The sequence below is a fragment of the Drosophila mojavensis genome, unplaced genomic scaffold (genome assembly GCF_018153725.1).
Source record: "Drosophila mojavensis isolate 15081-1352.22 unplaced genomic scaffold, ASM1815372v1 contig_49, whole genome shotgun sequence".
NCBI lineage: Eukaryota > Metazoa > Arthropoda > Insecta > Diptera > Drosophilidae > Drosophila > Drosophila mojavensis.
Window position 1 is genome coordinate 230629 of NW_025318872.1, and position 25117 is coordinate 255745.

General features: G+C 36.5%; 2 protein-coding genes and 4 non-coding genes across 6 annotated transcripts; 1 reads left to right on the forward strand and 5 right to left on the reverse strand.

The window, feature by feature from the left end:
• Positions 1-4499: 4499 nt before the first annotated feature.
• On the reverse strand, positions 4500-4571 carry Trnad-guc. The gene has a single exon. It is a non-coding gene; the product is annotated as a tRNA-Asp (tRNA).
• A 338-nt stretch (positions 4572-4909) lies between these two features.
• Positions 4910-4981, forward strand: Trnad-guc. Its single transcript has one exon. It is a non-coding gene; the product is annotated as a tRNA-Asp (tRNA).
• Positions 4982-5290: 309 nt separating this feature from the next.
• Positions 5291-5362, reverse strand: Trnad-guc. Its single transcript has one exon. It is a non-coding gene; the product is annotated as a tRNA-Asp (tRNA).
• A 228-nt stretch (positions 5363-5590) lies between these two features.
• Positions 5591-5662, reverse strand: Trnad-guc. The gene has a single exon. It is a non-coding gene; the product is annotated as a tRNA-Asp (tRNA).
• A 5298-nt stretch (positions 5663-10960) lies between these two features.
• On the reverse strand, positions 10961-18478 carry LOC6577793 (transcription initiation factor TFIID subunit 4). The gene is given in 4 exon segments (XM_002003690.4): positions 10961-11722; positions 11725-12134; positions 12201-13237; positions 18375-18478. Coding segments are annotated over 3 exon segments (1968 nt in total). The 5' UTR covers position 13237; positions 18375-18478; the 3' UTR covers positions 10961-11200.
• Positions 18479-20478: 2000 nt separating this feature from the next.
• Positions 20479-21766, reverse strand: LOC6577794. The gene is made up of 2 exons (XM_002003691.4): positions 21295-21766; positions 20479-21233 (listed from the first exon to the last, which is right to left on the reverse strand). The coding sequence occupies exons 1-2, from the start codon at positions 21710-21712 to the stop codon at positions 20638-20640; spliced, it is 1014 nt and encodes a 337-aa protein (XP_002003727.2). The 5' UTR covers positions 21713-21766; the 3' UTR covers positions 20479-20637.
• Between the last annotated feature and the right edge of the window lie 3351 nt (positions 21767-25117).

Below are 25117 nucleotides of genomic sequence, written 5' to 3' on the forward strand. Positions count from 1 at the left end.
AAATTCGGTAGCCGGTTGCAACACTTGCCAACCAACCACAAACTAAATAAAACGCAGAAGTTTCAGTTGTAAAGTTTCGCAGGAGGAGAAGCAGCAGCAGGAGAAGAAGGAGCAGCAGTAGTGGCAGGTTTATTTTAGTTGCTCGGCTCGACTAAATGCACTTGACCAACAAATTTAAAGCAATTTGTTGGCCGTACATAAACATTTAACTCGAGCACAGATAGCAAATTATGCATTTGTTTCAGATAAACAATCGGAGAAATGTATATTCATCAGGCGCGTATACAGGGGGGGGGTTTCGGGGGTTCAAACTCCCCCCGAAATAGTCGAAAATTTGGAAAGATTGAAGTCACTCCAGAGGATATTTTGAACGAAATGGCGAAAACAAGTCGGAAAATAGACATTCTTTTGTAGAAAAAAAATTTGAAATAAAGGTCATCCATTATATTATTAAGTACGAATATGTGTATTTAATATTTGCTGAAAAGCCCCCCGAAAAAATTTTCTGGCACGCGCCTGATCTTCATGTTCAACTTGAATTTCGTGAAATAGTTTAGCAATTCCTGTTTGAATAATTTGATTATCAATTGCATTTCATTGAAAAGAATTTATTAAACATAGACAGTAGTAATAATTTTATTAGTGTTATATTTATATTATTATATTATATTTATGTTATCTATACATTTTATATTTATTATATTTCTACTCATATTTACTTCATTATATATAAATCATATTCATATATATACATACATAGCTCATATTTTAAGCAACTTTATTTTCTTGCATTTAGTCATATTGACATCATCACAGAGTGGCTTCCATATGCAAAAGTTTGTATTCAACTTTTTGTGGCTTTGTCCTGCATTTGACGGAACTGTCGTGCGTTATCGTTTAGGCGAAGTTTTCAGTTAGATAAAAGACTGAAGTTAAGCTCTGCTTTTCCAAACGAAATACATACAAGAATTGGATATGAGAACACCCACGAGTGCAACTGTCTTACATATATCTATAAAAATACATCTACAAGCAGGCCAGAGTAAACAGACTGACTACAAAATATCCTGGAAACTGAACGAGCATTCTTAGGCTTATTTTTTATTCAGTTATTTATCTTCATATCAATTAATGCTAGATTTGTATTTTTCTATAATAATTAATTGATTAATGTCATTGCCAAAGTTATATACTTTACCTAATATAATTTTATTATATTTTTTAAAAATCATAACTAAATTAATAATTAATAATTAATTAACAAACAACAAAATTAAAGTAAATGATGCTTGAAAGAAAACTAAGATTGAAAATAAACTAGAATCTGTAAACAAACATCATCCATTTTTAACTGCTGGCTATCTTTAAATAAATAATTTAATCTTAAATATAGAAAATGCTTAGAAATTTCCGGTACTTGTTCAGGAACATGAATAAAATACTATATATAAAACATATATGATCTTTAAATAACTTGAAATATTTTTTGCACTGCCCCCGAATGAAATATGCATATTTTGTACACAATTTTAAGCTTGTATAATGCACAATAATTTCTGAACATTTCCCACTGCTCTAATTTAGATAAACATTTTTTGTTTATGTAAGTATATACATATATAATATAAATGCATACATACTCAAATAAACGTAGGACCAAAAGCCATAAAAACGTTTATGCCCCTTTTATGAACACACAAGCTGTGGAATTTCGCGCAGTTATACAGTTATCGTGGACGGACGGACGACGCGACGTGGACAGTGTTTAGTTTCATTGTATTTACTTTTATTGCGCTCTAGCTCGAGGCCCTCGTTGAGGGTTATATTATGTTAATATTAGAGAGCGAGAGGGACAGAGAGAGAGAGAGAGACAGAGGGCAGTTGGAATAAGAAAATGTCTGCAGGGCAGGACAAAGTTCACACACACAGACAACATGTATTCCCACACATATCCCAATTGCACAATGGAAATTGCAGCAAGTGAAAATGTTAAGTGGATAGTTTGCTGAAAACTAGTAAAACAACCAAAGATTGTGTTCGCATCCGACTCGCAAATGGGAAACTCTGTATGCACAGGAATAGGTCAAGGCATATCTACAATCCAGTTAAAGCAACTCCACTCAAGGCAATTTAAAATTGTTGCAGCTGCCTACTTCATATTTGCTTGCCATTTATTTTGTTGACTTATGCATAATTTCCATCAATCAACTTGGCCAGAGTTGAGCTAAGCGCTACTTACAAAACTTTTCTAATTAGCATTAAGAAGACTAGCGCAAAAAGAAAAAGTTGTTTATAATATGCCTAAAGACAAAATGTTGCATAATCTGCTATATATCTTTGGGAGCGAAACAACAAATAAATTTCAAGGTAGCGCATAAATGCTTTAAATCTTTTTGGCTGGGAATTAATTAAGATTTATGCTATTATTGTGTGTCACTAAGTACTTGAGCTTACGTCCTGTTGGTTGCTCTGGCTCTTTAGCCCATCAAAAGCGTGGACCAAAATTTAAGCTGCGCATTTATCTCGAGAGTATTTCACAGTCAAAAATATGTTTGTAATTTTTTTTTTTCATTTATTTATGACTTTAAAACAATTTGCGGAAATGTATTTATAAATATTAACAAATTTTAATGTTATTTATTTTATTTTTTTTTTTATCAATTTATTTCTTTTAATACATGTAATGCAACATTAGTACCGATCTCTAAAGAAATAAATTATTATTATTATTTTTTTTATTTATTTATTCTTTTGAATTTATTCTTTATCATGAATTTAATTTTAATACATGATTAAGAATAAATACATAAAAAAATATAATAATAATTTATTTATATTTATATAATTTATTTATATATATATATATATATATATATATATATATATATATATATATATATATATATATATATATATATATATATATATATATACAGGCCCCCGGAGCCCGGGGTAGGTGTAGATATATATATATACATTTTTTTATTTAAAAAAAATATGATTATTTTTTAAGCATATGTATTTGTAAATTAATAGTTAATTTATCTTCTCAGTCTTGGTGACATTATGTCTGCTTCTACCTCTACGTCTAGCGGAGAGCTTTGTGGCCGCATCATTAGTACTCGCTTTAGTTATTTATTTTTTCCTACTTGCCAGAGTTGACAAAGATATATTGCGGAGCACAGCTTCCACAAGACGCCTTCGTGCCGAGCACATCATCAATATTAATAAAAATAATTGCTGCTACAATGCTTTCAAATGGCATTTCCACATGAGTTTCGAGCAACAAATTCACATTCGACTGACTCGCAATTTTGAAACATTTTATACAAATATTTATTTGCAAATAAAATCAATTCTGTTTTTCAATACAAATATTTTTTATTACAACCTTGCAACCGTTTCATTAAGAATGAATGGTGATTGAAAACTCATAGTCTGTCGGCATTTATTGGTCTCGGGCTGATTGCAATTAACAACAGTTGCAAAACAATTGCACAACTTATCAATAATAGTCATCAAAAGAAATCAAGCAAATAGCGCAGAAAAATAGCAAAATCGAGAAGAGAACATAAGGAGAAGTAAAAAAAAAAACACTAAGAAAAACAATTAAACTAATTGACAGCAATTTATACGCAACAAAGAGAAGAATGCGACGGAAAAGTTTTTCTACAGAAAATTGGCACCGGCCAAGTTTTTCCAGTGCAGTGCTAAAAGAAAACCGCTAAAAGCGAAGATTGAATAAAAAAAATAAAAATACCAGCTACACAGTTCTCGATCCATTTCAGTTGGCCACTAATGAAACCGCATTGAAAGGGTTGCCAAAAGAAGCGAAACTTTAACCAACTAATTGATGGTCAAAATGCGAATCAGGCCACATGGCAACATGGACTATTGCTTATCAATATGTGATATCCGATTTTTCTTCAATTCCAACTATATGGATATGAAAACTCATTGCAGAATTATTCAATATTATTTGCAGTTCCTTGCTTCATATTTATAGTGTATTAGCTTTGCCCAAAACTTTTCTTTCACGTGCAGGCATGCCTACTCTTACGACTGCTGTGTAGTTTAAATTGACTTGTGTCAACTAATTAGCATGCACACTAACTAAGTTGCCATAACTTCTTGATTACCTTGCATCGCTGACTATTTACTATTTTCGCTTTAGATTGCCTGCCATGCGTGCATCAAGATTGTTAAGGCGAGTGAGCAGCCAAGAATATATTCAACTTGTGTGCTTCGTGGTATGAAACTTATAAATTCAACGAAACTCTTGTTTGCTGTTGCTGCAATTTTGACTTCTTGCTCTAATTTAATATTGAAAGCGGGCAAACAGTTATAACTTCGCAGAGTTTGGTTTATTAAACTTTTAGGATTTGTATCTAAAATTTGTTAGTAAAATACATAATACAATAAATAAAATATATAATAATCAAATAAATTGGGTACGCAATAATACAACAAGAAAAATAAATAAATAACAAAATACTGTCCTCCCCGACGGGGAATTGAACCCCGGTCTCCCGCGTGACAGGCGGGGATACTAACCACTATACTATCGAGGATGCTATTTTTTTTTTGCCGAATTTCACTTTTCTGAATGGTTATGCCACTTTACACATACCCACCCTAACCATACCCACCCTAAACATCGAGTAGAGACTAATTTATTTTTTATTATTTTTATTATTTTTACTTTGGTTTGCTTTAATAGAAAACTGCAACGTGATAAAAAAAAATAATCTTAATGTGTATTATCTGGGTAACAATTTGCGATACACCCGAATGATGATGATCCGTTACAACTATTAGTAACTATTATACTGAATCACAAGTGAAACATTTGGCATCCGCAATACAATACTGAATCACATATAAGACATTTGGCACGAGGGAATCAGCGTCCTCGATAGTATAGTGGTTAGTATCCCCGCCTGTCACGCGGGAGACCGGGGTTCAATTCCCCGTCGGGGAGATGTTCAATAATTTTTTTTTTTTTAATTTTACAATGTTGTTCCTGTCCAACAAGTAAACAAATACATCTAGTTATTGCTTCTGCAAAAGTGAAAATTTGTATTTTGAAGATATCTTAAAAATGCTCGGAATATTTAAAAAACACTAGCACAAAAATATCATAAAGAGAAGCACAATATTCTCAAACACATAGAAGTTTACTGACAAATGTGGAAAAATGTGTAATATTATATTTAAATACTATAAAAAATTAAAAAAAAATATATATATTTAAATAATAAAAAAAATATATATAAAAAAAATCACACATCTCCCCGACGGGGAATTGAACCCCGGTCTCCCGCGTGACAGGCGGGGATACTAACCACTATACTATCGAGGATGTTGTTCGTTTGTTGACAAAAGCTGCTTATAAGTTTGAGCCCAATGTTAATATCTGAGTTAATATCTGAATTTATATTTGATTCTTTAAAAAAAAAAAAAACAGATTATTTACTTGTTTATTACCTTTTTGATATATTTAAGCATTTTATATTAAAACTGTTTTCTACTAAAGCTTAGTTGTTACAATAATTATTTTCTTTAAAATAAAAAAAAAAAAGTACCATATCTCCCCGACGGGGAATTGAACCCCGGTCTCCCGCGTGACAGGCGGGGATACTAACCACTATACTATCGAGGACGTTGATTGCCATCTGTCAAACACTAATTATGAAGTTGGGCTCATATGAATTACCATTGCGTACCAAACTACAAAGCAAAAAAAATATATATAAATGCATTATCGCTATCACCTTCTGATAATATTAAGTATTAATTTGACAATTATTATGAGTGATTACTGAGTATGACGCAGAATGTTACATAATGGTTAATTTGTTAATCAATATCATCAGTTTGATATTGAGTTATATATTTATGATTTTATATTTAAATTAATTAATGACAGCACTGACAAAGTTGACCTCATTTACATTCATAACTCCAATCTCAAAACTTAATAAGTTCCTCATGTTTTCTTCGGATGCATTGTGTTATTGACTGTTAACACATATATTTGTTGCGGTATTTAGGTTTAGTTGGAATAATGGCGTTCTGGAATTGCCGACACCTCGCATGCGTGGGGACTGTGGATCGAACCTCGCCGTCGACTGTATACTTTTAATATAAGATTTTCTTTTTAAATAAGTTTCATTATTTAAATAATTTTTTTTATTTAGTTCTAGTATCCCAAATATATATGTACGTACATTTACATATTATTATTATATATTATATTATATTATTATTCCATCTCTGTCCTGCTTACGTTCTTCGCTTTTCATTTAAATTTGGCAGAATATTGCAAAATATTTATGCACAGTACTTCGCAAACAAACACAAACAATTGACTTTGCTGCTGTTGAGCCAACAACTTTTTAACAATAAAAACCTACTCCCATTAAAATCAAACTCTAAATGCTCCGCTCTGTGCCGTCTGCTAGACCATTTTGGTTAGGCATCGTATCGGCTGCCTTGACTTTGGTTAAAAGTTGCCTTGCGCAACGCCTGAATGCGTTTCGAGTAAAATGCAAATGCAATGTGTTCAACTGAATGCATCGGAAAGTGCAGCATGGAGGCCAGCAGTGAGCAGCCGGCTTGATGAACAAGGGCCTCTATAGGGCCAAGTTTTGGCAGGCAAGCAGTAGGCTGTAAGGCATTGTCCTTCGCCAAAGCCATTGGTTGCTGCACCTAGATGAATTGATTCTATTTGGACATAGATATACATATATACAAGTAAATCTACTATTTATATGTACATACATATTTGTTGTCCTTCCCAGCCGAATTCAATTAGCTCGTCTGACTCTCTACAGTCTCTGCTGAAAGTAAAACCTCAGACCAAGCGAGCTAACTAGTCATCTACTAGATGTGGTCAACTGTCAGTAAATGTAACCAATTTCGAAAACTAAATGATAGACTTAATATACCCTGTAGAGTGTGAAAAATTTTGGGCTGAGTTTTTTGAACTTGATGTTGAGATTTTTTTTAATAAAAAATTTTAAGACCTAAATCTCTCTTATTTATTATATATTTTCTGTTGTCTAAGGTATATGCTCGTCGATCATTTAGCATATTTGACTGCACGAAAACATCTCAGCTATTTGCTCCTTGTTAACGATAGAGAAACCACCCAAAGTTCTGAATGCAATTAATGCAACAAATTTGTGATGCCATTTTAGCTTCTACCATTTGAATTTTTCCCTCTGCAAATTGTTGAGAATCTGTCTTTCGACACACATATACACACAGAGACCTACATATACATGGGAGCACAAGCTCAAACAGCTTCACACCATTCATTAGGATGCAAATTGGGATACTTTGTAGCTGCAGGACGGAGGTCGCGTCGCCTCCTTGGAACAGAAGCCCGCATAACAAAGTTTATATCATATGCCGCATTCTGTTGTTGCACGTTGCTGTTGTAATTGTTGTTGTTGTTCCTATTTACTGTTGCCAGCATGTGACATTATAAGCATTTATCGCTATGACCCAAAAGTAATTTGAATTGTGGCACAGGCTGCACTCCGACGAGAGTTGGTTAATAATTTGATTTATTTTAGCCAAGCTCAAAATTAAATCAAATATATATTATTATTAATTTTTTTAGATTTACTTGTAGGGATGAATTTATTATTTAATTTTGTTAATTTTAGCTACAAAATTAAGTTAAACAAAAATTTAAAATAATTTATTAGAAAAAACAAATTAAGTTTTCTTATTGTTATTTTTATGCTGAAAACTCGTCTGGTCTCGAGATTATCCGTATCTCTCGTTTATCTCTCAATATCTACTATGTGTGTTTGTCTATCTGATACCATCTGAATAGTTTGTTTGATTCATTGCGATATCTTCTGGTTGCAGCTCCATAAAATCGTTAACAGTTCCATCAAACATCGCCCATAGCCCGCTGCTGCTTTTATTGCCCACATCAGATATTCATATATACATATACATACACATATTTATTTATATTTATGAATTGCGACTATTTCATGCTGTTGCCATTTGATGGCTTCGACAAGTCAACTTTTGGCAACCAATTGTTGCCAATTACTTACGCCGCTTGCTACTGACTTTTGACCCCTCTCGCCTATTGTCTGATTGCTTGAAATATTATGCATGCATACGTAATACCTGCGGGAATAGTAGTTGCCATACACTCAGCTTCTCATCAATATACAATATAGCAGAAAACATTTCTGGATTTATGTGAATGACTGATAAAGTTACAGTTCAGCCTTGTTATTGTACTAACAAGCGCAGGAATATACTATAAAGTTTCTTATGGAATTTATCTGAGTAAATAGTAAATATATAAAATATATTATTATATATAAAATATATAAATTATATTTATTTTATATTGATAATTTAAAATATTTTTCTTATTAAAAAAAATGGTATGATCTTATTTTTTTTTTTTTTAGATTAAAAATTATTTATATATATTTAATTTTTATATTTATATATATTTTTAGATATGAATATTCACAAAGAATATTTAAATTAAAAATTTTTTTGTAACCTAATAAAAATGTAAAAAACAAAATTATTTAGCTCATTAAAATAAACAATTTACACTTTGTGCTATTAAAAACTCAATTATATAATAATCAACTTGGATTTAAATTATTATTATAATTTTTCAGTAAATATTTCAAGCACCCACAAAACAAGTCAAATTGTCATTCAAGGATCTAAATCCTTTTATTTATTTCTTCTTGTTTTTTTTTTGATTTTGTATTTATTTCATAAACTTGCAAATCTATGTCCAGAGCCCAAAAAGTTCGAATTCAACGTCGTCAGCATTGCAAGTGCATGGAAAAGTAGCAAAAAGTTTAGCTAAAAACTTCTGCTCAGATTTTCCATTAGGAGTAACTGCGTTTTATTGACGCTTTTTTGACTGAGTAAATTCTTGACATTCTTCTTCCTCTTATTTTTGCCCATCTTCTGCCTAGCTGATGTTGTCACAAAGTTTTAAGTCTAAGTCGTGTGGGTTTAGTTAACAAGAAAAAAGAAAACCTAGAGACTATGTAGACAGATTCCATTACAAGTACAGCTACCTATAGGTGTGCGTGTGTGGGTGTGTGCATAAGTGTGTGTGTGCAGATAGTATCACAAGGGAAAACTTAAGCCGCTGAAGAAAACAAACATAGAATAGATTTTGGGCAAGTTCTTAAGCTTCTCTCAGTTAGTTTCTGAGAAGACAAAATTTTACTAAGAGCTGTGATTTTTTGTTTGTTTGTTTCTTTTTTTTTAAGAAGAATTTTATATATATTTGTTGATATTATGAAATTAATAGCTGCCATCATTTGCTAAGTTTTCGAATTCTTGCTGATGATCTGGCTGACGGCGGCGTTCGCTGCAGTCGACCAAGCTGCTGCTCAACATGTGCGTGGCTCCGACTCTGCTCTTCCTGCTTATGCTGCTGCTGTACGTGAATGAGTTGGCCATTCACTGCTCCTTCGATCAGGCCACTTGGGCATGCATTGCCCTGGGCGCCGTGCTCCCGTACTCCAGTACGCCGTACCCTTCCTCTTCAGCTGGATGGTGCTCGTCGGCTACCTGCAGTACCGCAAGCATGTCACAGTGCTCATCCTCTTTCGGGTATCTCGACTGCGGCATCGCAACGCCCAACTGATCTGGCAGCAATTCCGACTCAATCTTTGTGCCTACCTCATCTTGGACTTTTCGCTAACGTTTTTATTCTGCCGTTCAAGGCTTGTTGTATTTGTTTACTCTGTAGTATTCGATAGATATGCGCGAGCTGCGTGGCTACAGCTGCTCATGGGACAACCGACAGTTAATATTGATTTTAGATGAGAATATAAGAAAACATATTAATGGAAGACAAAAAATCAATCAGTAAATATTGAAATATATTTTTAGATAGTTTTCTTATATTTTAAATATATGTTTATTGAATAATCTTTTCGTATGAAACACAACTTAAAAAAAAAAAAAAAAATTTTTTATTTTTGTATATTAAATACAAATGTATTCAATAATCAATAATACAAAATAATTATTTTAACAATAATTTATACAATTTTATAAATAAATATTTACAATTTTTCACATTTGTAAACAAAATCTTAAGATACTGCATTTTCGCCTCAATTAATTTAATATTTCAATCAAGCTTGTTTTGCTGCCAGATGGAAAAGTTTTCTTACGCCCTCACGTGGCCCACACTTGGCGTTAGCCGCAAGATTATCAAGGGAAGTACATGTACATGTACATTATCGGCATGCACGAAGGCACAAATAGAACTTTTTAGTAAACAACATTTGAATATCGTTAATATATATGAGGCAGAAGAAATAACAGATAATTTAGTAGGAGTATAGACAATAACTGCGGAGGGTGAGAGAGACTTGGCTGTTCTTGAAAGTGTCAAGCAAATGAATAAATAAATATTGTTAATTACCCTTTAACCTCCATTCACTCAATTTACTTTATTTAATAAAATTATCTCATAACTCTAATAAGAATTACGTATATATAACGCATCATCCAAATAAGAGTCATGGTTTGTGTACAGACTGCTTATGCGCATTATGTCCAAATAATTTCGTTAAGCTTGTACACAATACGTAGAGCAAGGGCATTTTAGTTTGTGTATTGGCTTTGTATCGAACATTCAGCCACACACTCGTGCTCGTTAGCATGCTTTCGTGAAGTTAGCAAAGAAAGGTTGTTGCACAAACTAAAGTTGCTATCGCCTCAAGTCATATGGAAAACTTAACGAATGTGCCCTTGCACAGGCTAAAACGTTGCTATGTTAAGATCTCAGCCAACAGATGGCGCTAATTCAAACTGTGTATAGTCTACGGTAGATGGCTACTGTTAGGGCGTGCAATTTCAAATAATTTAATAATACAAAATTTTGTAATAGCTAAAATGAACGATAAATGACAAATGGTTATATTTCGAATTCGATTAATTATTAATTACGGTTTATTTAATTTTATGTAAATCTAATAGAAAAAACTATGAGTACACACATGCATAAATGAATATCCAGAAATTCGCTTAGTTTACAAAATATAGAAAACGTCAATTCAGCGACTTTGTATGAAACTTGTTCAAGTGCAGAGTCCCCTCTGCTGACTGGCTACCATTTGGCTTTAATTACCCGCTCTGGTTCTGGGCGCTGGCACTGGCCGCGGGCCTCTTAGTGTAGACAGTAGGCCACGAGCACTGTCAGCAGGGCGGAGAGCGTACTCAATTCGGACACTCGCTTCTCTCCATTGCGAGCATCATGGAGTCCCGATTCGGCGGATAGACGCGCAGAGGTCATGCCGGGCATGCGCATCACATCTGGCTGGCCGCCGGGCGACAGGGGCGCCAGTGGCACTGATCCCTCCGGCACAGTCAGGGGCGTGGTTGACTGGAAGGGCGCAAGCGGCGCCACATCCGAGGCGGGCGTCGACTCGGGCACAGCAGCGGCAGCAGGAGCAGGTGCAACAGAAGGCACTGCAGCGGGTGCAGCGGCGGCAGCTGTGCCATTCGCTGCAGCTGCAGGTGCTGCTGGCTCTGGTGGTGGTGCCGGATAGCAAGCAATCTTCTCCACTTCAATCGTCTTGGTGGCATCCTTCGGATCGGGCTCGGGCACACGCACAGGCACACAGATGATGCCGCCGGGTGCGGGTGGTGCAGCATTCGGATCCGCTGCAGCTGGAGCTGGAGCAGCAGGAGAGCAACCGGAGCAGCTGGAGCAGGGGCTGCAGCATTGGCAACTGCAGCGCCAGCAGCTGGCGGCACGACGGCTTCTGCAGCGGGCGGTGTCAGCGGAGCGAGGGGAGTTTGGCCTGGAACTGCTGCGGGAGCAGCTGCTGGAACACCTGCAGCGGGTTGAGGTGCGGCTGCTGGCGCCACGGCGGGCTGTGCGGCGCCCGTGTTGATGACTGTAGTGCCGGAGCCAGCATCCGCAGTGGTCACCGAGCCAGGCGGTCCATTGTTGATGATGATGATCTTGTCGTCGCCGCCGCCAGTGCCGGCACCTCCGCCGCTCGGCATGGGCGCATGCTCAACGACGCGCGTCTGCGTGGGCGTGAGGGCGTGGCCCAAAATGGCACCACCCAAAGCGCCAGCAATGAGACCAGTGCCTGCAGAAACAGAGAGAGAGGAGATGTTAGGCAAATGCAAGCTGATTCATATAGAGTAGTACTTACCCAAACCAAAGCCAGATGACGACTTGGGCGCCTGCGGATAGTAGGTGGCGCCAGGCGGCAGTCCAGCTCCAGCTGGCAAGAAGGTAGCACCGGCAGGCACTGCTGCCACCGGCGCCTGGGGATAATAGGTGGCGCCGTGGGGCACACCTCCGCTGGGATAGTAGCTAGCGCCAGGTGGTATCTGTCCAGCTGGATGATAGCTGGCACCGGCGGGCAGAGCTCCAGGACTGTGATACGTGGCACCAGCAGGCAAACCTCCAGGACTGTGATGATAGGTGGCACCGGCCGGCAATGAACTGTGATAGGTAGCTCCGGCGGGCAGCGCTCCAGGACTGTGATAGGTTGCTCCAGCGGGCAGCTGTCCAGACGGATGGTAAGTGGCGCCGGCGGGCAAATGTCCAGGACTGTGATACGTGGCGCCCGGATAGCTCGACTGCACGCCGTGCGTATTGGTGGCCGTGATGGGGGTGTGGAAGCCACCGCCCCCGCCAGTGGCGTTCATGCGTGGCCTGTAGACGCTGGCGGGCGTGTAGTGAGGGTTGCTGCTGCCGGAGCTGCCTGCTGCTGGTCGAGCATTGCTGTTGGCCGCCGAGTAGCTTGGCGGCGGGGCATTAGCCTTGTACGACGGGTTGTACGCCGGCGGCGGCTCGTGTATGTTGGTGTGAGCACCGCCAGCCGGATTGTGGGCCGTATAGGAGGGCGGCGGACCCTGCGCCTTGGGCGGCACATTCCAGCCTATGGGCGAGGCTGTCGCGGGTCGTGACATCGAATGTTGCGTATGGCTGGGCTGTGCATGGCTGCCAGGGCCGTAGCTGAGCTTAGTGTTATCCGCATGACTGTACGAGCCGGAGTGCGATGAGGAGGACGACGAGGAGGGTCGACGGGCCGAGTAGCTGCTGGAGCTGGAGGAGCGACTCTTGCTGCTGCTGCCTCCGAACCAGCGCTTCGCCTGGGCATCTGGACTGACCAGCAACAGGATCAGCAGACAGGATAGCAGAGTCCAACTGCTAAGTCGCCAGGGATGATTCTGCGACATGCTAAGAGAGAGAGAGAGAGAGAGAGAGAGAAAGAGAGAGTGAGAATCACACGTAAGTCTCGCTTGTAAAGCAATCTCGATGTGCTGTTTGGCCGCTTGACTTTGACTAAGCTGCTGTCGCCTGCCTGGAACGCTTAAATAGTCTTCACTGATTATCCACTGATTCTAGTGAACCGAGCAACGAGAGCGAAATACATACATATGTATGTATAATAAACAAAATATCCCACTAAAAACACACAGATGCGCTTGGGCACAGAGATCTGCGATAAGGGATCTAGGGATGGCAAAAATATGATAAAATATATATATATATATATGTTTTGTAAGGTTATGTTATAATTAATATACAGTTAAAATATTTTATTTTAATATTAATATTTTCAGAAAAAATCTCTTCAATATATATATATATATTTTGTTTTAATATAATAATTTGTTAACATGCACTAAATATCGATAACATATATCCTTTAATATAAATCTTAAGCTGGTTGCATTTATCAGCTGAGGAACGAGGACGAATTCAAGGATATGTGTTATCGATAAATCGACATTTGTTTAATGTGTGTTTGTATTAATATTAAAAACATTAATCAATTATTATCTATATAATTTATTATTATTATTATTTTTTATTTTTTTTTATATTATGGCGATAAATATAATATTTAATTATATGCATATTCCCAAGGCTAATTGCATTCATTTACTCAACATTCAATCGATGATTACGCATCGAGTCTTAGCTCGTTTGCCAACCCATCATTATTTACATATATATTACAAAGAATATATACAAATAACAATAACATTTGCGTTTTACGATCTCTCCCTGGTGTCAGTCTTCATTTGCTGTTTGCATAAACAATTGATTCAATTTGCGCTTATGATAGTCCCTCTATCTGCCCAGTGGGCATAATAATGACTGTACTACGATCCAATACCTCTGACATTTGCCACTCGACTATAAATTCACGCTTAGTTCACATTGGGGTATTATTATTAGAGCTAAGAGTTGATTGTTCTATATATACTAAGGTATATATACATATGTACATATATACATATATATTATAGCATATATTCCTAGCGTCATTGTTTTGGGGGGGGTACAGCACATTATTTGACGCTGACGCAATGTGACGCCCTGGACTGCCACTTTTGGGTGTCTGCCCCAATTTCGGGGCGCGTTAATAATGATAATGAATAATGAACAAACTGAGCGATTTGCTTGGCTTGTCGCGTGGCCACACTCCATTGGCTTTGTTCGCCTTTAGGCATTTTACACAATTGAAATCTATATATGGTCAGGGTGCTCGGTTTTTCCGCTAATAACCTCACAGGTACACGCCCTAGCATTCAAAGACGTTACGAGTTCAGGTTCTCAGCCTTGAGTTGAGCTAAACATGGCTGAAATCTCATAAAGTGGGCAATTTATGGATTGCCCAAAATCTGTTTAAACTTCGTAAAATATTCTATTGGCTAATACAGTTAGAAGAGATATTCAGTTTAACTTAATCTGAAATTAAAATGTGAATTTCTCATAAATTTCAATCAACCGAATTTCTATACAAACTTCTTAATTGAAAGCGGCAAAATAAGTTCAAACTTTTTAAAAATTAAATTGATTAAAATCTAATTGCTTAATAAAAGCACAGAGAGGCGTAACATTCTTTGTCTTTAAGATCTCTGCTATAAATTAATTATATCGATTCCGTTTATGTGTATTACAGATCAGCTATATAAGCTATAAAAGTATATACAATATGTATATTTTTGTAAAGTCGTCTTACAGAATATAGTAAAATCTAACAAAGGGTCCTATAACAAGTGAATTCTTTACTAATCTATATACATTAGTATATTTAATCCTAGGATTTCAATGATTTGTCATGGTGTTGTATTCTATAAAATTGAAAAATCAAAGTAAACAAATCTATAGCAAGCTGAGCTATTGCGGTTGTAATATAACCCATAAATATCTCTATATATCTCATGTACCTTATAGACAATACAGTATTGGTCTACAGTACGGTGTATTGTAATCTATACTATTGTATATAGATATTTCTATACCATCTAATATGTATGTAAAAATCTTTTTTGCCGTCTGTACCTCAGCCACAATAGCCAATTGTTTATAATAAAGTGCATTTGTTTATAGCAGTTTTGCCGAGCTCAGCGGAAAATAAAGTGTATTATTATTATGACTCATCCATAGCGAGAGATTGAACCAGAAAGCTGTTTTGTGATGTCAGCGGATGCAATCGAAAAATCTCGCAATTATCTTTTCCAGTTTTACGTATTATTCTGTTTGAATATATTTCTTGGAACTCTACAATCTATCGCTGAATAGGTATATAGTATGGTATTATCTATATATATTCTATAGAACATAGCGAATATTTCAGGGCTTATCACTGTTGGGAGTTCAAAGAGTCAACAATGGTTTTATTTACTTTATTTCAATGTATCTGGGCTAATCGTAAATATTATGAATCAAAAGATTTTTGGTACTAATTTTATTTACTTTTCCACTAATATAGTTTACATTGATTTTTAAATATTTTTGAAAGCCTTGTGGACCTAGGAGAAATTGCAGTATTACGCTATTACGCAAGATTGTCTAACTGTCGAGAGAAAATCAAATGTTATACAAACACCAAATGGGGCAAAATCAGCGAATCAAAAACTATTAAAAATATATGTATATAAAAAAAAGAAAAACGTTAAAAAATTTGGCCGCTAAAAAAGAGAAGTAAAATTAATTGGACTGCCAAAAGTGGATTACTAACCGGTTAGTAATGCGCGGGTGAAGCAAAAGAAACTGTTTTTTTTTTTTTCGCTCATGGCTCAGTTTATTTAGTCAGCTGCTGTCAGCATATGGAACGGGTATGCATGACTGTACATTTTGACTTAAATTAGAAGCAGCTGTTACTATTAAGAATAACAAGTAAGAAGGCTCTAGTCGAGACTGCTCGACTAGGAGATACCCTGAACCCTCTAAGCTGATATTCTAATCATTCTGCATTTTTATGCACACATACATACACATGCATCCACACGCATGCATAAGCCTGCGCTCTGCTAACTGCGCAGTAAGCAGCGACTGCGCTTGGGCTGCGCTGCAGTGTGGGCAATATTATGAGAATTTATTTGTTGAATAATTTCTTTTGTAGACATAAGATCTTAATGAAACTTTCAGAGTGTAATCATATGATAAATATGTGTGTACATTCCAAAGCACAAGTCTCTAGTACTTGAAATTTTTTACAAATTGGGATCGAAGGGGGCGTGGTATCCAAAATCTGTAAATTACAAAATTTTTGTATCGATTAACTTTATATACAACGCAAATTTGAAGACTCCAGGTCTAAAAATGTTCAAATTAGGCTGAAAAAACAATGCCGATTTTTCGATTATTCGCGATAAAAAAGTTATCGGATGAATTATCGAAAAAATAAAGCAAACTCGTACTGCGTATGGTACACACGAGTATGCATGCCAGCTCTCTAGCTCTTATAACTTCTGAGATCGACGCACTCATACGGACGGACGGACGGACGGACAGACGGACAGGGCTATATCAACTCAGCTCGTCGCGCTGATCAAGAATATATATACTTTATGGGGTCTGCCACGCCTCCTTCTGCCCGTTACATACTTTTTCACAAAACCATTATACCCTGATTTCCCATTTTCAATGGGTTCAGGGTATAACAAGGTAAACATACATACATCACCCTACAAACATATGACATATATATTATTTGTACACGTATTTTACCACTTAAACTACGCATTTGTATTTATCAAAAAATATCTAAAATCTCTCAAAAGCTATTTACCATTTGGTTGTATAAAACCATAAAAATAATAGAGCTAAATCCATTAGGTAGATCGTTTTTTACAGTTCCCAAAATTCCCCCTAGATTTGTAAAACGTGTCAAACAAAAGCGAGGTCCAAAAGAATGAAACAAAATTTTTGAACTGTCTAAATTTAGACATACCTGTTGAATGCACAAAGCAGATCAGACAAACATTTGAGTGCACCAAAATATTGTCGTGAATAAATAAATGAAAAATCTTTTGATTTCAGCTGTTGACATTTTTATATGAATGCCTGCATCGATGGAAAATAAGAGGGAAAATATTTGGTCTATATTATAAAATCTATTTTTAAAAACTCTCTTGAAAGGTGCTAATATATCAAAAGTTGGATTAAGAATATTAATATATTTATGTCAAAGCTGTGAAATATTTCATTTAATGTTTTCCATTTACCGCTTTAAGCTATGTAGCAAAAGCTTTGTAAGCCAGTTGATCATCAGAGAATACTTCTAGAAGAATATCTGATACAGATCTCAAAAAGCTTGTAAAGCTATTTGGAATAATGAAAATAAGCAAAGGGTTTTATAGGTAAAAAAAAAAAAAAAAAATAGTAGCACACTCCACTTTGTTTTTAAAGCTAAAATATACTATCTTAGATAAATGCTATCTCAAATGATAAGAACAAGATGAATGATAAGAACTAGACACATGCGAAAACTGAAGTGTTTTCAATGTTTTTCAATATCAAATAATGCTTAGTCAAATATTTTTAAGCATTTATGCATACAGTTGTGAATATATGTTATATATGTGGATATATGTTATATATATGTAAACTGACAAAAGCTTCCATTGATTTTTTTTTTTATTTGTGTTTTGTGTTTTGTTTGCTTAATTGGTTTGCTTAGGCTTTTGCTTTGTCTGCACTGTCAAGTCCTAATATGCATTATACATATACATACGTACATACATATATGTGTATGTATAAGCCCATATACAATTTTGCATAAATTTCGCATTTTCGACCTTGAATATTCAATTTGTTTATAGGAGCGTAACGTAAAAAAGAATCAAACTCTAGTTAACCGATGCACTTGCTGAAGAGTATGTAAATAATTATATACACATATCTACATTTGTTCATATATAATGTATGCATATACATAAGTTCATTTCACAAAACCAGTTTCAACACAATTCCACACACTTAGTGAACAACTTATATACTTTTTATATATTTATATTTATGTTCTTGCAGTTGTTTACTTATATCTATACGTATTATGAATATGCCATGTATTTACTTGATTTAATATTGTTTAATTCTTTTGTTTGGTTGTCGCGCTCGTGCTTAGTTCCGTGCAAAGTTTCTCAAACAACTGAAATGCGGTTGAGCATTTTTTATTTGACGTGTGTTTTGTTGTTCAGCTCGCCGCGGACCGCGAGCGTAGCGTGGCAGCGGCAGCGGCCGCGACTGCGACAGTGGCCGCAACTTGTTGGTGGGCTTTCGTTTGTTTGTTGTTGTTGTCGATGCGGCTGTTGCTGCTGTTGCTGCTGCCGCTGTAGTTTTTGTTTTTGTAATTTTTATTTCGTTTGCTGTATTTGTCATCACTGATTGCTCTCACTCCCGCTCTCTCTCTCAGTATTACTCTCGCGAATTTTCGCTTGCGTGTGTGTATGTGCTTTTTATGTCCCATGGTAGTTGTTTAGTTTTACCGTTTTTATTTAATTTCAGTGTTTTGCTTCAAGCTCGTTGGCAGTGTTGCCAGATTAGCTATTTAATAGCATTTTTAGCTATTTTTGAACCATAAATGCTATGAAAATTTTGAAAATGCTATTAGCTATAAATTTAGCTATTTTACAAACGAATATTTTGAATTTGATTTTAGTATTTAAAGCAAAAAAAAAAAAAACATTTTTCGATTAAGTCCCAAATTGTACGTAATGATCTGCGCGATACTACCACCACGACTTTGTCGTACTTATACCATCACTAGTTGTGAATTTATACCATCGCTAATTCTTCTTGCGCAGCAATGGCAAATGCTGCCATGATTATACCGTGCCTTCCAAATATTTAAAAATGATTCCAGTTAATCAAAAATATAATTCTGATGATGATTTGGATGTGGACCAAATTGTAACATTATTAAATAACATTTAAAAATAAAATTTAAAGTAAATGCATAATGCATAAAGGTTTCAGCTATTTTGTAAGCTATTTTAAAATTTGTTTAGCTATTTTCAGCTATTTTTTAGAGACGATTTTGCTATTTTTATGTCTCAAAACCTGGCAACACTGCTCGTTGGAGCCAGGGAGACACAGGAAGAGAGAGAGAGGGGTGTTAAAGAGGTGTCAGACAGCAGCTCTGCTGCTATTGCATTCGCTTTGCCATGATATCATTCACGCATTCTGGTTAACGAACCTACGTAGTTACATATATAAATATATATTTTTAGTTGCGCGTGATTAAGCTTGATTGATAAGAATCTTAAATGCTAAATACACACGCAAGACTGCATGCATTTACGTATATGTATGTATGTACAATCAAAATGATTTATTTATATTTTATTAAAAACTAAGCAAAGTGGCGAACTTCAATGTTGTTTGATATATAACTTTTTTATTTATACTAACATTAAAATATATATAAATATAGGTATTATATAAACTAATATTAAAATTATCTTCAAATTAAAATTCGTTGTATTCTTATTAATATATATATTTTTAACTTTCTTTAATATATAAAATATTTATCCTTATTTTCATTTGTCGAATTTTTCAAATGTGAATGATTAGCACAGTTTCGTCCAGCCGCTGATGCTCAGAGTGCGCGACGTAACTTTGTTTATTACAGTTCCCCCTTGTTATTGCGGGATTAATGAACGCAAGTGAGCTTTATTCGTGTTCTTGGATCATCACCCACATCCACAAACATGCACATACACACACATACACACACGCACACACACATGTAGGATGTAATTGCTTTTGTATTGGTGGTCGTGCTGAACAGTTTATGACTGCGGTCGGCGCAACGTCTGTCGTAGCTGACGCGCCGCTGCTGACGTCGCTGCCATGGCAGACGTCGGAGTGTTTGTCTTTCTGTTTTGCGCGCTGAGCCTTCGTATTTGTTGTTTTTGCTAGCGTTACAATTGTTTGCGGCCTTGCTGTTGTTGTTGTTATTGTTGATGTTGTGGCTACTGGTTTTGCTCTTGTTGTTGCTGTTGTTGTTGGCGTGCCTCCAGGAACAACTGTCATACTTTGAAGCTAGTTTTCGTTATGACAAAAACATTGTATTTTATAGCTTTTAAAGCTTGATGCGCTTTCGTATGTAAGCTTTTGTCAGTTAATGAAAGCTTTACTGCTTTGCGAAGTGTTTATCAATTAAATACTCAGTATTTTAGTTGGTATAATGGCCAATTTAAATATTATATTTTAATTTCATTGCTTTTATATTATTTTAAACCTAATTTTGAAGATAACAAGAAAATCCCTTAGCTTAATCCGCAATTAATTGCAAATTTACGTTCAGCTTAGCTTAAAACCCTATTTAATTACTAATCTTGTGGAGTATCGACATCCGCCGCGGGAGTGGACACTTCTAGGGAATCACTGGCTGCGGCTGCACCACCAATATCGCCTGCAACAATTGGTGGCACTGTGCTGGTGGTGCTGCCGCCATGCTGTAGCACGCAGATGGGATCATTTTGACAATCGGCGGATTGTGGATCTGCGGTCGGCGCTGGAAAACAAACCACGCGCTGCACTTCATTCACCAGCTCCGGATTCTGTGGATCCGTTTCATTTATCATGATGGGAAAGCAAATGATGCCCCCAGCAGGTGCTACAGGCATTGTGGTGGAATTGGCTGCCTCCTCATCGGACTCTCCCTCCTGCTGCACATCTTTGTTCGGGAATGGATTTGCCGGGGAGGCAACTGCGTCCACTGGGCTGAGCGAATCATTGGGCGGCTGCTGCGTTTCGCCTTCGGTCTGTTGCTGTCCATTGTTGATAATTATGATCTCACGCCCATTGCCGGAAGCTGGTTGACCCTCTTGATTCTGATGGTAGACATGCGACACATGCTGGTGGTGGCCGAAGAGCACGTTGTCCATCAATCGCCCAGCCAGTAGGCCAGTCAGAAAACCAGTGCCTGAAGGCAGACAGACCTGTTAGGGATTGTTATTAAAGAGCTGTCGAGCAGCTCCACTCACCTGGACCTATGCCCATGGATGTGGGCGGCTGGGCGTAGTAGACGGCGCCGGCGGGCAATGCCTGGGCATTGGCATAGTACGTGCCCTGGCCCGCAGCTGGTGCATAGCCATAGCCCGGCGGTGGCGGCGGCTGTTGACGCGGATAGCTGGCCACATGTGGTTTGACCTTTGACGACACCGGCGGCGGTGGCGGCGGCGGCAGCTTTGGCACCGTCATCGCCGTGTGCACTGGCGAACCGCTGACCACGCGTCGTCCGCTGCCGGACGATGACGACTTGCTGCCGTATTTGCTGCGCCATCCACCAAACAGACCACCGAATGAGCCGCTGCCGCGTCCACGGCCGCCACGTGCCGCACTGGGCACCGCCAGGCTGGCTGTCAAGAGCACCACACAGAGCAGAGTGTACGCCTGTTTCATACTTTTCGGAGAATCGCAACTGCACCTGGCAATAGGCACAATCAAACTGGAGGCATGAAGGCAGCAGCTAGGCGCCTATATCTCCGGCAAATCATCAAATGCGTGGGCAGCTGCGCTACATGGCCACGTGTGGGGCATATAAATGGGCGGGACTCTGGGGATTTCGTTTGAAATGTGAACTTTTGTGATATTTCAGTAATCTTAAAACTCTTCTGTTTTACGAGTAGTGCTTGCTCTATATAACGAATTTCTTTAAGCTATAGAACTTTTTGTTTGCTCTATTTAAAGATTTCTTTAAGCTATAGAACTTTATGCTTTGATCTATAATGAGAAGTAAGAGATTTATGCCCTAGGATTTTATTTTATTATATAAAATGTAGATTAATAGAATTAAGTCAAGGGGCTAACTAAAAGCCCTACATGAAGACATTCTGAATGTAAGCGGCTTTTATATAATATACAGCTGTGTTCAAAAAATTGAAATGCCCTTGAGCTTTGACTTGAAAACCATCTTAAGAAAATACATATAAATGAGAATAAATTCAAGAAAAGAAATTAAAGACAATTAAAAACAAATATTTTGTATATAAAATATATTTTATTATTATATAATAAATTATGAATCTATAAAAATAAGCAGTATAAATTATTAATATAAGCACTTTTTACATTTTACAATATTTGCATAAAAGACGATGTATTCTAAGAAGAATGCCTGGAAGAAATACAAAATAATGCTATATGTATATTATTTAGGTAAACAAATATTGTATAATGAAAAATACATATTTCAAAGAACTTGATCCATTTCGAATCGAACGCGAATTGGTAAATAAAATTGACATTCTGAGTAGGGCATCAGGTGAATGGCTGCAGTCATGTCAGATGTCAGACCATTTTACGTGTCACACAATTTGGGATTTGACGGCACTGCGAGGGACTGAAATACATCCATATGTGTGTGTGTGTAGTGTGTATAGAGTGTGTACCCGCCTTGCCCCAAGCCGCCTCCTGCTCCATGTCAGAGAAAATTGAATGAGTGTCGTCGTGTAATAATTCAATTGCCACCAATTGAGTCGCACTCAAATTCTCGGATTTTCTCGAGCTCAGGCAGCATAAAAAACAGGAGCCAAAGATATATATATACATATGTATATATCGATATATATATACACATATATACATGTATATATTCCCCATGTATCACAGAGCCAATTTGCCAAATGTGTCGCATCAAATTTCATTTGTCCCGTACGGCTAACTAAATTTATAAAAAAAAAAAAAAAAAATATTCAGCATACGCGATCTCTGCCTGACTTACAATACTATAGAGTGTATATACCATATATATATACTATACACAGTAGGCAGAGTCACGTACAACGTGATCCACAGATCTGACTGAAGATGCGAATGCGCTGACCCATTTGCCGGGCATGTCTAAGCACGTAGAAAAGGCCTCGAATCAACTACTATGAGAATGCATTGCCAGCGCCGCCTTGAAAAAGAAAATCAACAACAGAGAATAACAAACTCGAGGCGTTTGGGGTTCATTACAAGCAATCAATACAAAATTGCTTAAATAAAAGCCTGGAATGATTGTTTTGCATCTGCCCGGGCTCTGATACCTAGCACGTAGCCCGTCGCATTTGGGTAAAATTGATTATGACATCAATTGAAAATTTCAAGATCAAGTTGCATAATCTTCTATAAGAGCTTTAGAAAGTGAAACAAGTTCTAGGAGTAATGGAAGGCTACAGATGTGAATTATATTTTTCTGTTAAGGTAATCTGTTGATCTCTAACCTAGATAAAATATAATAGAGTCCGAAATCTTGATATATATATATATATATATATATCACCATTATTATATTACTGAATCACCAAAGAAGCGCAGATATATATATATATATATATATATATATATATATATATATATAATCACCAAAGAAGCGCAGATATATGCGCTTCTTTGCGCTTCTGCGCTTCTTTGGTGATTCAGTAACTCAAATTGTTTTGCTGTTTTTTCTCTTGGCTTAACATACTCTATAAATTATTTCTTTATTGAGTTTTATTGGGTTGGCAAAGCATGCAACATAGTCACTTGAATTACAATCAAGAATTGGATTGTTCTAGAATGCCATGACACTTGTATTACTGATTCAGATCTGTTGCTCAGCTTTAAATTCTAATTCTTTGCTGTTTCACCCTCTTATTTATTGTATCCTTTGGGTAAACAGCCAATACGGTTTCTGCTGAATACTATTCGATTGTAATTGCCCCTCTCCCGCCGGGCCATTCACCTTTCTGTTGATTTCATGTTACATGTCTGGCTTCTTCTTCTTGTATACAAATTTCTTATAAGTATATATTTTTCAGTCATCATATATAATAAACATCTACTGCATGCTACGATTTAAATTCGTATTTTCGAGACAAACTTATTATAAAATTTAATATTATCAAATAATAGTACTTATAAAATATTAATAAATAAATTATAAATAAAATTGTACTTAATGTAAATGTTTTTTTAATGATTATTTCCTTTTTATTTTTGATTTATTAAAGCCATACGGGGTAAATGTAATGTGAAAATTCAATCTATGTTCTGTGTATTTCTCATTGTATTTCTGTAAAATTTTAGGTATTATCGAAAACAAAAGTGATTAAAATGAAACAAATAATAAGTCTGCGCTGAGAGTGATTCAGACGAACATATAATCAAAGTTTCCATACTCTAGTTTTTATAGTTTACGAGATCCCTCAGTTCATTCAAAAGTTTCATAAGAGCCAAAGGTCAAGTGTTTGTGACCTTTCAACTTTCGCGTGCTAGCTACACCTGTATGCCTTGACCTTTAATGGACTTTATCTTATTGAAGAATGTCATGTTTTTTCTCACAATAATTAATAAGACGTATGTATTTGTGTGAGTAAAAATAGCATATTTCCATTGAAAGGACATACTTCAAAGCATTGTTGTTTTTTGGGCACATCAATTTTTATTGAATTTAGCTGACTATTAAAAGAGATCTATTTATGCATATATAAGGAAAAATAATTCATCTATTTATGGTCAGGGAAATATAATATGGTGAAAAGATCCCACATAAATATTACCATATTACTATGCATATAAATTGGGTCTATATAAACTTTTACTCTCACAGAGACAATGGACTTAGGATATCTATATATATATATATCTATATAGGCATATTAACACATACATATATACATACTTTTACCCAGCAGCAGTCTTATTTACTCATTATGCGGCAGCCTAATTCCCATAAATTTGCAACGGTTTATTGATTGCCGCCCAAGTGGCATCATCATTAAAATCGAATGCGGGTGGGCCCGAACGTCTATTGCCGAGGGGGTGCGGGTGGGCCAGCCACAC